Source organism: Scyliorhinus canicula, chromosome 6, assembly GCF_902713615.1.
Source record: "Scyliorhinus canicula chromosome 6, sScyCan1.1, whole genome shotgun sequence".
NCBI lineage: Eukaryota > Metazoa > Chordata > Chondrichthyes > Carcharhiniformes > Scyliorhinidae > Scyliorhinus > Scyliorhinus canicula.
Window position 1 is genome coordinate 9,268,780 of NC_052151.1, and position 13,289 is coordinate 9,282,068.

The 13,289-nt window shown below is 46.2% G+C and overlaps 1 protein-coding gene across 1 annotated transcript in view; it reads left to right on the forward strand.

Moving 5' to 3' along the window:
• The window catches only part of LOC119966923 (dynein heavy chain 8, axonemal-like), a 1,786,259-nt gene that overhangs the window by 1,640,095 nt on the left and 132,875 nt on the right, over positions 1 to 13,289 (forward strand). Inside the window, exon 81 of the mRNA XM_038798881.1 lies at positions 3,965 to 4,083. Within this exon, the coding sequence (XP_038654809.1) occupies positions 3,965 to 4,083 (119 nt within the window). The remainder of the gene's footprint in view (positions 1 to 3,964; positions 4,084 to 13,289) is intronic.

Genomic DNA, 13,289 nt, shown 5'->3' on the forward strand with positions numbered 1-13,289 from the left:
TAGAGGAAACCTAACATAATCAATCCACTTAACCTGCACATCCTTGGTTGTGGGAGGAAACCGGAGCACCCGGAGGAATCCTATTCAGACACAGGGAGAAAGTGCAAACTCCACACAGACAGTCAACCAAGGCCGGAATTGAACCAGGTATCTGCCATTATGAGACAGCAATGTTAACCACCATTCTGCCCAAAGCTTACTTAGCAACATAAAAAGGTCATTAGCAAAGTTATTGTTACGACTAATATTTTCATCTTGCTGCATTTACTCATCCTTCTTATATTGAATGTGAGGAGAACTACTACAGCTTTGAGAAAGCCAGCCACTGGAAGTAGTAAAGTCACCATAGTCCCAGATGACCATAGGCTGCTTTCCCCTTTGAGGGGGAGAGCTGACTCGTGGTGATTTAACCAGAGGATCACCACACCTCAGGTGATGGGCAAGGTTGAGAAGGTGGGCCAGCATGAATAACCTCAGCCTGCATGAGAACTGAACCCATACTACTGTCCTTGCTCTGCATCATGAACCACCTGTCCAGCCAACTGAGCTAAAATGGAAATAGTAGTGAAGATGCAGAGAATAACAAGGACTTGTCTTCAGTAGCCCCAGAGCTGAATCATGGAAGTGGTTGCAGACTGCACAGATTAAGACTAAACCATATGCTGTGCTAAAGGATTTCAGAAGATTCTAGAGAGCGAATATGCCTCACCTTTTGTCAAAAATCAGCTATTCAACATAATATCTCCCAACTATGGAGGTGATAGCTCAAGGAGAAACGGTTGGAAAGAATGGGGTAGGTATTTCCCGGGAGCAGTACCTTGTGGAGTTGGCCAGCATGGAAGGCCTGCTACATTATGAAGACTGCCTCATTTGAATTGGACTAGGAATCAAGCACCTCAGAGCATTTTAGCAGCCCTGAGCTACCACAACATTGCACAGTCCAGCCACACCATTGTCCAAAGGTTTGTGCAGGATCTGTCTACTGAGGCAGTGTGGGCTGAAGTTAGAAATAGGAAAGAAGCGGTCACTTTGTTAGGTGTTTTCTATAGGCCTCCAAACAGAAACAGAGATGTGGAGGAAATGATCACAATGCAGATTTTAGATAGGTGCGGTAGTCACAGGGTAGTTGTCATGGGTGACTTTAATTTTCCAAATATTGATTGGAATCACTATAATTCGAATCGTTTGGATGGGGCTGTTTTTATCCAGTGTGTGCAGGAGGGTTTCCTCACACAAAATGTGGAGAGACCGACAAGAGGCGGGGTCACATTGGATTTGGTACTGGGTAATAAACCGGGCCAAGTGTTAGATTTGGTTGTGGGAGAGCACTTTGGTGACTTTCACTATAGCAATGGAGAGCGATAGGAACATACGGCAGGGCAAGGTTTATAACTGGGGGAAGGGTAATTACGATGCGATTAGGCAAGAATTGGGGAGCATAAGATGGGAATAGGAACTGTCAGGGATAGGCACAATTGAGATGTGGAGCTTGTTCAAGGATCAAATACTGTGTGTCCTTGATAGGTATGTCCCTGTCAGGTAGGAAGGAAATGGTCGAGTGAGGGAACCATGATTTACAAAAGAGGTTGACTATCTTGTCAAGAGGAAGAAAGGGGCTCATGTAAGGATGAGAAAACAAGGTTCAGTTAGGGCACTTGAGGGATACAAGATAGCTAGGAAGGAGCTCAAGAAAGGGATTAGGAGAGCTAGGAGGGGCCATGAGAAGTCCTTGGTGGGTAGGATCAAGGAAAACCCCAAGGCTTTTTACACTTATGTGAGGAATAAAAGAATGACTAAGGTGAAGTTAGGGCCGGTCAAGGATAGTAGTGGGAACGTGTGCATGGAGTCTGAAGATGTAGGAGAGGCCCTAAATGAATACTTTTCTTCAGTGTTCACAAAGGAGAGGGGTCATGTTGTTGAGGAGGATAGTGCGATACAGTCTGGTAGGCTGGAGGAGGTAGATATTCGGAAGGAAGATGTGTTAGAAATTTTGAGAAGCCTGAGGATAGATAAGTCCCCTAGGCCTGATGGGATATATCCTAGGATTCTTTGGCGAGGGATGAGATTGCAGAGCCTTTGGCTTTGATCTTTATGTCCTCACTGTCTACAGGAATAGTGCCAGAAGAGTGGAGAGAGGTGAACGTTGTCCCCTTATTCAAGAAAGAGAATAGGTACAACCCTGGAAATTATCGGCCTGTTAGTCTCACTTCAGTCAGAGGTAAATTATTGGAAATGGTCTTGAGGGATAGGATTTATGATCATTTGGAAAGATACAGCTGAATCCAGGATAGTCAGCACGGATCTGTGAGGGGTAAGTCGTGCCTCACAAGTTTGATTGTATTCTTTGAGGAGGTAACTAAGTACATAGATGAAAGTAGAGCAGTTGATGTCGTATACATGGATTTTAGTAAGGTGTTTGATAATGTGCCCCATGGTCGGCTCATGCAGAAAGTAAGGAGGCATGGCATAGAGGGAGATTTGGCTGATTGGATCAGAATCTGGCTATCACAGAGAAGACAGAGGGTGGTGGTAGATGGTAAATTTTCATCCTGGAACCCAGTCACCAGCGGTGTACCACAGGGATCAGTGCTGGGTCCTCTGATATTTGTGATTTTTATCACTGACTTGGATGATGGAGTTGAAGGTTGGGTTAGTAAACTTGCTGATGCACCAAGATTGGTGGATTAGTGGATAATGTGGAGGACTGTTGTAGGCTGCAAAGATACATTGATAGGATGCAGAGCTGGGCTGAAAAGTGGCAGATGGAGTTTAACCCTGATAAGTGTGAGGTGACATTTTGGTAGGACAAATTTGAATGCAGATTACAGGGTTAATGGCAGGGTTCTGAAGAATGTGGATGAGCAGAGAGATCTCGGAGTTCATGTCCATAGATCTCTGAAAGTTGCCACCCAAGTGGATAGAGCCGTGATGAAAGCCTATAGTGTGTTCGCGTTTATTAACGGGGGATTGAGTTTAAGAGCCGTGAGGTTATGCTGCAACTGTTCAATACCCTGGTTAGACCACATTTGGAGTATTGTGTGCAGTTCTGGTCACCTCATTATAGGAAGGATGTGGAAGCATTGGAAAGGGTGCAAAGGAGATTTACCAGGATGCTGTCTGGTTTGGAGGCTAGGTCTTATGAGGAAAGGTTGAGGGAGGTAGGGCTATTCTCATTGGACTGAAGGAGGATGAGACTTAATTGAGGTGTATAAAATGATGAGAGGGATAGATAGAGTGGACGTTCAGCGACTTTTTCCTCGGGTAGATGTAGCTGTTACAAGGGGGCATAGCTATAAGGTTCGTGGTGGAAGATTTCGGAGGGATGTCAGAGATAGGTTCTTTACTCAGAGAGTGGTTGGGGCATGGAATGTACTCTCAGCTATGGTAGTGGAGTCGGACACTTTAGGAACTTTCAAGCAGTTATTGGATAGGCATATGGAGTGCACTAGAATGATTGGGAGTAGGTTGATTTGATCTTAGTTTCAGACTAGTTTGGCACAACATTGTGGGCCGAAGGGCCTGTACTGTGTTGTACAGTTCTATGTTCGATGTACAGAGATTCCTGGGGCAATGACTCAGGGTTGATTTTTGGGTTGAGATGAGGAGTCACAGCCTCACAAGAGGAAAGAGCTGTCAGGCCAAACCATCGATTCATACTGATCACATTGTGGTCTACCCAGTTCCGTCTGAAATAGCCCTTATGGTCTGGTTGGCAGAACAGGATTCCAAATTCCTCATTAAATGGCCCACCTGCCTGCCCCTAGATTTGCAACAATCTGGCCAAAATAATATTGCCACCGTGATGGTGGAGTGGCAGGTTAGTTTCTCACCAGTTTGGGAATATTACATTTGGCCAGGCGGAATGGTTGGAAATTCAGCCCAATAATTATAATGTTCAATATGTTTTATATTAATTATGTCTTGGTATTTTTTCAGTTGATCTTTTGTTGGAATATGGTTACAGGTATCTAAGAATGAGAAGGTTTGGAAGGTCTGGTTTGATACGGATGCTCCAGAAGAAGAGATAATTCCGAGTGGATATAGTGATTCTCTGGATGCGTTCTGCAAGCTATTACTCATCAGGTGAGATACAGCCGAGAAATTACAGTTACCACACTGACGCCCTTCTGTCAGATAATAGGACTATATTGGTGCATGGGCAGAGCAATGTGAAGTAGGCCTGGAGTAGAGACAAACTGTTCGCACACAGGCTGTGGTAAATAAGATTGTGGAGCCGCATGGAAATATGGGGTGATGGTCACAGGCGTAAATCCGGATGATGTGATCATGTCCACACCCAGGGCGACAATCTGATTTGAATGAACCTAAATGCATTTCAATATCAATCGTAAGTTTTTCATTTCATTGTCTAATTTATTTATTTTTCTTTCGTTTCATTTTTGGAAATTGTAGTTGTATAAGTTTACCTCAGGTTTAAGACATGGCAGGAGATCCCAGACCTGTGTCATGCTCCTTGTGTGCGATGTGGGAGCTTAGGGACACGTCCACTGTCCCTGGCTCCTTCACGTGCAAGAAGTGTGTTCAGTTGCAGCTCTTGTTAGACCGCTTGACGGCTCTGGAGCTGCGGATGGACTCACTTTGGAGCATCCGCAATGCTGAGGACGTCGTGGATAGCATGTTTAGCGAGTTGGTCACACCAGAGGTGAAAGTTACTGAGGGAAATAGAAAATGGGTGACCAAAAGACAGAGCAAGAGTAGGAAGGCAGTGCAGGTGTCCCCTGCGGTCATCTCCCAGCAAAACAGATATACCGCTTTGGATACTGTTGAGGGAGATGGCTCACCAGGGGAAGGCAGCAGCAGCAAAGTTCATGGCACCGTGTCTGGCTCTGCTGCGCAGCAGGGCAGGAAGAAAAACGGCAGGGCTATAGTGATAGGGGACTCGATCGTAAGGCGGTTCTGCGGTCGCAATCGAGACTCCAGGATGGTATGTTGTCTCCCTGGTGCAAGGGTCAAGGATGTCTCGGAGCGGCTGCAGGACATTCTGGGGGGTGAGTGTGAACAGCCAGCTGTCGTGCTGCACATAGGCACCAACGATATAGGTAAAAAACGGGATGAGGTCCTACAAGCTGAATTCAGGGAGTTAGGAGTTAAACTAAAAAGTAGGACCTCAAAGGTAGTAATCTCAGGATTGCTACCAGTGCCACAAGCTAGTCTGAGTAGGAATGTCAGGATAGATAGGATGAATGCATGGCTCGAGAGATGGACCAAGAGGGAGGGATTCAAATTCCTTGGGCATTGGAACCGGTTCTGGGTGAGGTGGGACCTGCACAAACCGGATGGTCTGCACCTGGGCAGGATTGGAACCGTGTCCTGGGGGGGGGGGGGGGGGGGGGGTGTTTGCTAGAGCTGTTGGGGAGGGTTTAAACTAATGTGGCAGGGGGATAGGAACCGATGCAGGAAGTTGGAAGGTATTAAAACAGGGGCAGAAGCAAAAGGAAGTGAGGGGGAAAGTGTAAGGCAGAGAAGCCATAGTCAAAAATCAAAAAGGGCAACAGTACAAGGTACAGTTACTGAGGGGAGCTCAGTGAATAGGCCCAGTAATACTAAAAGGAATAAAACGGGAAGTAAAAACATTAATGGTAAGTGACGCGGCAAGTTGTTACCTGAAGATATGGGTTCAACGACAAGGAAAATTAGGAGAAAAGTTAAGAGGAAATATAACTTAGGAGAGGTTACTGATCGAGATGTTAAGATTCAAAACAGAGGTAAAAAAACCCAACATAAGTGTACTTTACCTGAATGCTCGTAGTATTCGGAATAAAGTAAATGAGTTGATGGCGCAAATCATCATGAATGACTATGATTTAGTGGCCATTACTGAAACATGGTTAAAGGATGGTCACGATTGGGAGTTAAATATCCGAGGGTATCAAACTATTCGGAAGGACAGAGTGGATGGTAAGGGAGGTGGTGTTGCTCTGTTATTTAAGGATGACATCCGGGCAATAGTAAGGGATGACATTGGTGCCATGGAGGATAAGGTTGGATCCATTTGGGTGGAAATCAGGAATAGTAAGGCAGAAAAGTCACTGATAGGAGTAGTCTATAGGCCACCAAATAGGAACATTATGGTGGGGCAGGCAGTAGACAAAGAAATAACTGAAGCAGGTAGAAATGGCACAGCAGTTATCATGGGGGATTTTAATCTACATGTCGATTGGTTTAACCAGGTCGATCAAGGCAGCCTTGAGGAGGAGTTTATAGAATGTATCCACGATAATTTCCTAGAACAGTATGTAATGGAACCTACGAGGGAACAAGCAGTCCTATATATTGTCCTGTGTAATGAGAGAGGATTGATTCATGATCTCATAGTTAGGGATTCTCTCGGAAGGAGCAATCACAATATGGTGGAATTTAAAATACAGATGGAGAGTGAGAAGGTAAAATCAAATACTAGTGTTTTGTGCTTAAACAAAGGAGATTACAATGGTATGAGAGAAGAACTAGCTAAGGTAGACTGGGAGCAAAGATTTTATGGTGGAACAGTTGAGGGACAGTGGAGAACCTTCCAAGCAATTTTTGAGTGCTCAGCAAAGGTTTATACCAACAAAAAGGAAGGACGGTAGAAAGAGGGAAAATCGACCGTGGATATCTAAGGAAATAAGGGAGAGTATCAAATTGAAGGAAAAAGCATATAAAATGGCAAAGATTGGTGGGAGACTAGAGGACTGGGAAATCTTTAAGGGGCAACAGAAAGCTACTAAAAAAGCTATGAAGAAGAGTAAGATAGATTATGAGAGTAAACTTGCTCAGAATATAAAAAAAGATAGTAAAGGTTTCTACAAATATATAAAACAAAAAAGAGTGGTTAAGGTAAATATTGGACCTTTAGAGGATGAGAAGGGAGTTTTAAATAATGGGAGATGAGGAAATGGCTGAGGAACTGAACAGGTTTTTTGGGTCGGTCTTCACAGTGGAAGACACAAAAAGCATGGCAGTGACTGATAGAAATGAGGCTATGACAGGTGAGGACCTTGAGAGGATTGTTATCACTAAAGAGGTAGTGATGGGCAAGCTAATGGGGCTAAAGGTAGACAAGTCTCCTGGCCCTGATGGAATGCATCCCAGAGTGCTAAAAGAGATGGCTAGGGAAATTGCAGATGCACTAATGATAATTTACCAAAATTCACTAGTCTCTGGGGTGGTCCCAGTGGATTGGAAATTAGCAAATGTGACACCACTGTTTAAAAAAGGAGGTAGGCAGAGAGCGGGTAATTATAGGCCAATGAGCTTAACTTCAGTAGTAGGGAAGATGCTGGAATCTATCATCAAGGAAGAAATAGCGAGGCATCTGGATAGAAATTGTCCCATTGGGCAGACGCAGCATGGGTTCATAAAGGGCAGGTCGTACCTAACTAATTTGGTGGAATTTTTTGAGGACATTACCAGTGCGGTAGATAACGGGGAGCCAATGGATGTGGTATATCTGGATTTCCACACAAAAGGTTACTGCATAAGATAAAGATGCATGGCATTAAGGGTACAGTAGTAGCATGGATAGAGGATTGGTTAAATAAATAGAAAACAAAGAGTGGGGATTAATGGGTGTTTCTCTGGTTGGCGATCAGTAGCTAGTGGTGTCCCTCAGAGATCAGTGTTGGGCCCACAATTGTTCACAATTTACATAGATGATTTGGAGGTGGGGACCAAGGGCAATGTGTCCAAGTTTGCAGATGACACTAAGATGAGCGGTAAAGCGAAAAGTGCAGAGTATTCTGGAAGTCTGCAGAGGGATTTGGATAGGTTAAGTGAATGGGCTAGGGTCTGGCAGATGGAATACAATGTTGACAAATGTGAGGTTATCCATTTTGGTAGGAATAACAGCAAACGGGATTATTATTTAAATGATGAAATATTAAAGCATGCCGCTGTGCAGAGAGACCTGGGTGTGCTAGTGCATGAGTCGCAAAAAGTTGGTTTACAGGTGCAACAGGTGATTAAGAAGGCAAATGGAATTTTGTCCTTCATTGCTAGAGGGATGGAGTTTAAGACGAGGGAGGTTATGCTGCAATTGTATAAGGTGTTAGTGAGGCCACACCTGGAGTATTGTGTTCAGTTTTGGTCTCCTTACTTGAGAAAGGACGTACTGGCACTGGAGGGTGTGCAGAGGAGATTCACTAGGTTAATCCCAGAGCTGAAAGCGTTGGATTACGAGGAGAGGTTGAGTAGACCGCGACTGTACTCGTTGGAATTTAGAAGGATGAGGGGAGATCTTATAGAAACATATAAAATTATGAAGGGAATAGATAGGTTTGATGCGGGCAGGTTTTTTCCACTGGCGGGTGAAAGCAGAACTAGGGGACATAGCCTCAAAATAAGGGGAAGTAGATTTAGGACTGAGTTTAGGAGGAACTTCTTCACCCAAAGGGTTGTGAATCTATGGAATTCCTTGCCCAGTGATGCAGTAGAGTCTCCTTCATTGAATGTTTTTAAGATAAAGATAGATAGTTTTTTGAAGAATAAAGGGATTAAGGGTTATGGTGTTCGGGCCGGAAAGTGGAGCTGAGCCCACAAAAGATCAGCCATGATCTCATTGAATGGCGGAGCAGGCTCGAGGGGCCAGATGGCCTACTCCTGCTCCTAGTTCTTTTGTTCTTATGTAAATTACAGTCAAATCTTCAGACCTCTTTGAACCTTCCCACCCACCAATGTGATGTCATGCGGACGCGAATCCCTGCTGCTTTTTAAAAGTGGGAACCAGGAGCTTTGACCTCCGAAAGGGAGGAAGGAGCTGAGAACCATCTCCACCTTGTATCATGGGTCAGTATCTGCTGGGTAGCTGTAGAGGGGGCCGGTTGAAGCAAGGGGAGGGGACCACGGCTGTTATGTTTTGTCCTGACGCCTTCCGCCTGTCTGTAGTGGCTGGTTTATCACAGTGGGCTAAACAACTGGCTTGTAATGCAGAGCAAAGCAGCAGCGCAGGTTCAATTCCCGTACCAGCCTCCCCGAACAGGCGCTGGAATGTGGCGACTCGGAGCTTTTCACAGTAACTTCATTGAAACCTACTTGTGACAATAAGCGATTATTATTATTATTCTGGAGCCCATCTCTTTTATTACCTGTGCACAGTCCTGAATGAGGTTTCTGACTGTGTGGTCAGGAATAAAAATTTATTTTTATGTATTTATTTTATAAATTTAGAGTACCCAATTCATTTTTTCCAATTAAGGGGCAATTTAGTGTGGCCAATCCACCTACCCTGCACATCTTTGGGTTGTGGGGGCGAAACTCACACAAACACGGGGAGAATGTGCAAACTCCACACGGACAGTGACCCGGAGCCAGGATCGAAATTTGGACCTCAGTGCCGTGAGGCAGCAGGGCTGACCCACTACGCCACCGTGCTGCCCTCGAAAACAAGGACTCCTACATCAGACTGCTATTTATTGACTACAGCTCCGCCTTCAACACCATAATCCCAGCCAAGCTCATATCAAAGCTCCAAAACTTAGGACTTGGCTCTCCACTCTGCAACTGGATCCTTGACTTTCTGACCAACAGACCACAGTCAGTAAGAATGAACACCAACACCTCCTCCACAATAGTCCTCAACACCGGTGCCCCGCAAGGCTGCGTACTTAGCCCCCTACTCTACTCCCTGTACATACACGACTGCATGGCAAAACTTGGTTCCAACTCCATCTACAAGTTTGCTGACGATACGACCATAGTGGGCCGGATCTCGAACAACGACGAGTCTGAATACAGGAGGGAGATAGAGAACCTAGTGGAGTGGTGCAATGACAACAATCTCTCCCTTAATGCCAGCAAAACTAAAGAGCTGGTCATCGACTTCAGGAAGCATAGTACTGTACACACCCCTGTCAGCATCAACGGAGCTGAGGTAGAGATGGTGAGCAGCTTCAAATTCCTAGGGGTGCACATCACCAAAAATCTATCCTGGTCCACTCATGTCGACGCTATCACCAAGAAAGCACAACAGCGCCTTTACTTCCTCAGGAAACTAAGGAAATTTGGCATGTCCACATTAACCCTTACCAACTTTTACAGATGCACTATAGAGAGCATCCTCTCGGGCTGCATCACAGCCTGGTATGGCAACTGCTCGGCCCAGGACCGCAAGGAACTTCAGAGAGTCGTGAATACCGCCCAGTCCATCACACGAACCTGCCTCCCATCCATCGATTCCATCTACACCTCCCGCTGCCGGGGGAAAGCAGGCAGCATAATCAAGGATCCCTCCCACCCGGCTTACTCACTTTTCCAACTTCTTCCATCGGGCAGGAGATTCAGAAGTCTGAGAACACGGACGAACAGACTCAAAAACAGCTTCTTCCCCACTGTCACCAGACTCCTAAACGACCCTTTTATGGACTGTCCTCATTAATACTACACCCTGTCTGCTTCATCCGATGCCAATGCTTATGTAGTTACATTGTATATATTGTGTAGCCCTATTATGTATTCTCATGTACTTTCTTGAATTCTGTTCAATTCCCTTTCTTCCAATGTACTGAATGATCTGTTGAGCTGCTTGCAGAAAAATACTTTTCACTGTACCTCGGTACACGTGACAATAAACAAATCCAATCCAATCCAATCCAATTCAGGAAGTGAAAATGAGGGTTTTATTTCCAGCTGTTAGTGGCATCAGGGTATTGTGAGTGCAGAATTCATGAATTGGGGGAACGGTTTGATGAGACTGAAGGGGGCCAGCCTAAGGGGCTGGTTGGTTGAAACCCTGGAAGAGGAGGTAGGGTCGGGGAGGGGGAGTGGGAGTAAACATGTCATGATTATTCAGTGGCTGCCCAGGAACTGAAGTGCAAAGGCTTGACAGCAAGAGATCTCAGGATGACACAACCTGGACGATGCCGATTCGTACTGCCTATCTCAGCTACAGAGAGTAAGTGTGTCGTCTAACATTCCTGAGAGACATGCCCATCAAATTAATTGGTCATCGTGAGTTAAACCCGAACAAGGTCAGCTGCCCAGAGGGGTGCAAACTCACATATCAAAGATTGAAGGGTGGATGCAGGGGATAGAGAGGGAATGTGTGCATTATAGCATCAAGTGCCTGCCATAGATGAAACAATAGCCCTCAATGTATATACAGGTGTCCATTGACTCTGCCCATGAGGGATGGGTGACCATTGAAACAACTTGTCAGAATGTTAGGGCAGCACGGTAGCATAGTGGTTAGCACAATGGCTTCACAGCTCCAAGGTCTCAGGTTCGATTCCTGCTTGGGTCACTGTCTGTGCGGAGTCTGCACATCCTCCCCGTGTGTGCGTGGGTTTCCTCCAGGTGCTCCGGTTTCCTCCCACAGTCCAAAGATGTGCAGGTTAGGTGGATTGGCCATGATAAATTGCCCTTAGTGTCCAAAATTGCCCTTAGTGTTGGGTGGGGTTACTGGGTTATTGGGATAGGGGGAGGTGTTGACCTTGGGTAGGGTGCTCTTTCCAAGAGCCGGTGCAGACTCGATGGGCCGAATGGCCTCCTTCTGCACTGTAAATTCTATGAATGTCCTGTGATGTACATATCAAGGGAAGGAACAACCAGACGGGAGGCCACAGGCGGCTCTGAAGGGACGAGGGCATTGACCAGGGATGGCCAAGCAATGAGGTTGGAAGAACAATAGACATGTGAGTGAGAGCTGGCTGCTGGAAAAGGTGAAGGAATGGCAGCTTCCAGGACCAGGAGGACAAGAGGGCGGCATGGTGGCATAGTGGTTGCACTGCTGCCTCACAGTTCCAGGGACCTGGTCACTGTCTGTGTGGAATGAGAGTTTTAATTAGGTGTCAAGTGTAATTGTGACAAATTATTTTGACCCAAAGCTATCAGTGCCAACTCTCTGACCCTAAAATTCCTTCCTGGTGTCTTTCCAGGATATACATCAGAAGTGGAGGCGGCGTGCTGCCTTCCACATCCTGTTGCCTGGATTGCCTTTGATGGGTATCTGCTGGAGGGCCTGGACCTGGAGTGTGCCAGCTGAGTTTCAGATGGCACTGATGTTGTCACGTCACCTGTTCTTCCCGCTGCCCTTGAGATGCGACGGTCTTGGGAAGGAGAGATTCAGAAGGCCTGGTCACTCCATGGGTCTCCTGGAGGAAGGTCCCGGGATGCATCCCTGTGTTCCCTCCTCCTTCCTGGTGCTCGTGGGCCCCTGGGCTAGTCCATGGGACATGGTGGGGGGGGGGGGGGGGGGCAGCTGGAGTGAGCTGATGAAGCCTCAATGGCATCTGGCGCTGCCCGTCCTGGAGGCCCGCCCTTGTCTGCAGCATGGTGTTGAAGCCCTCAGCCATGGTCCTCAGGGACTGAGCCATGCTTTGGAATTCACAAATCATGGCTCTGACGTCTTTTCTGAGGAGTCTGCTGCAGATGCCACCATTCACCATTGCAGTGTTGGTATGGATGCCACACAACACTGGCAACATCTCCTGCGACTGAAGACTTTGGGACTCCTCCATTTGGCATTGCACTTGCCGGGATGTCACTGATAACCCCTCATGGTATTCATGGCTCTGCCTTTGTATCTCAAACAGCTGAGGGGTGAATATATCCAGAGGCACGGTGCCTGGCTGGGACACAGCTGTGTCCAAGGATCTAGCAGATTTCCGATGACCCAATCCTTGGAACCTTTCTGTCTCCACTTGATGCACATCAGAGGCTGTGCGCTGGTCACCAGATAGTGACCCAGAAGCCTGCCTGCTAAGGTGGCCCACTGAGCTGCTTGTCTCTGCGATGGTGCGTGGTGCAGGTGATAGCCGTGATGCTTCAACTGTGTCTTCCTCAGAGATCACGTCCAATGTACTGTCAAGGTACACTGGGGGGTGGAAGTGGTCCATGTTACGGACGTCAGACCGGATCCAAACAATGGCTAAGATACTGTACCAGAACCGCAACATTTTTAAGACTGTGTGGAAAGACCAATTTGCTCCAGGAGAGATTGTGGAGAAATAGTGCTTGGAAATCTTTTCAAACAAAACTTTATTTTAACAAAAGAAAAACAATATTTAAACTCATAAACTGAGAAACTAACAAGAACAGCTTACAAATATCTCTTAACTCTAACACATGATTTCCCATTCGACAGCACATAAAATGAACACCCAGCTTTCAACTTCACTTACAAAGACAGGCAAAAATGATACTTGAATTACAGAATATATTCCCACTAGTAGTGAAACTCTTTCAGACCCTGTCCAAAGGTCAGTCTTGTGGCAGTCTTTTCATGGCCTCTCCTGATCTGTGGCAGTCTTTTCATGGCCTCTCCTGATCATTCTCCTAATGTTCGAACTAGGTTC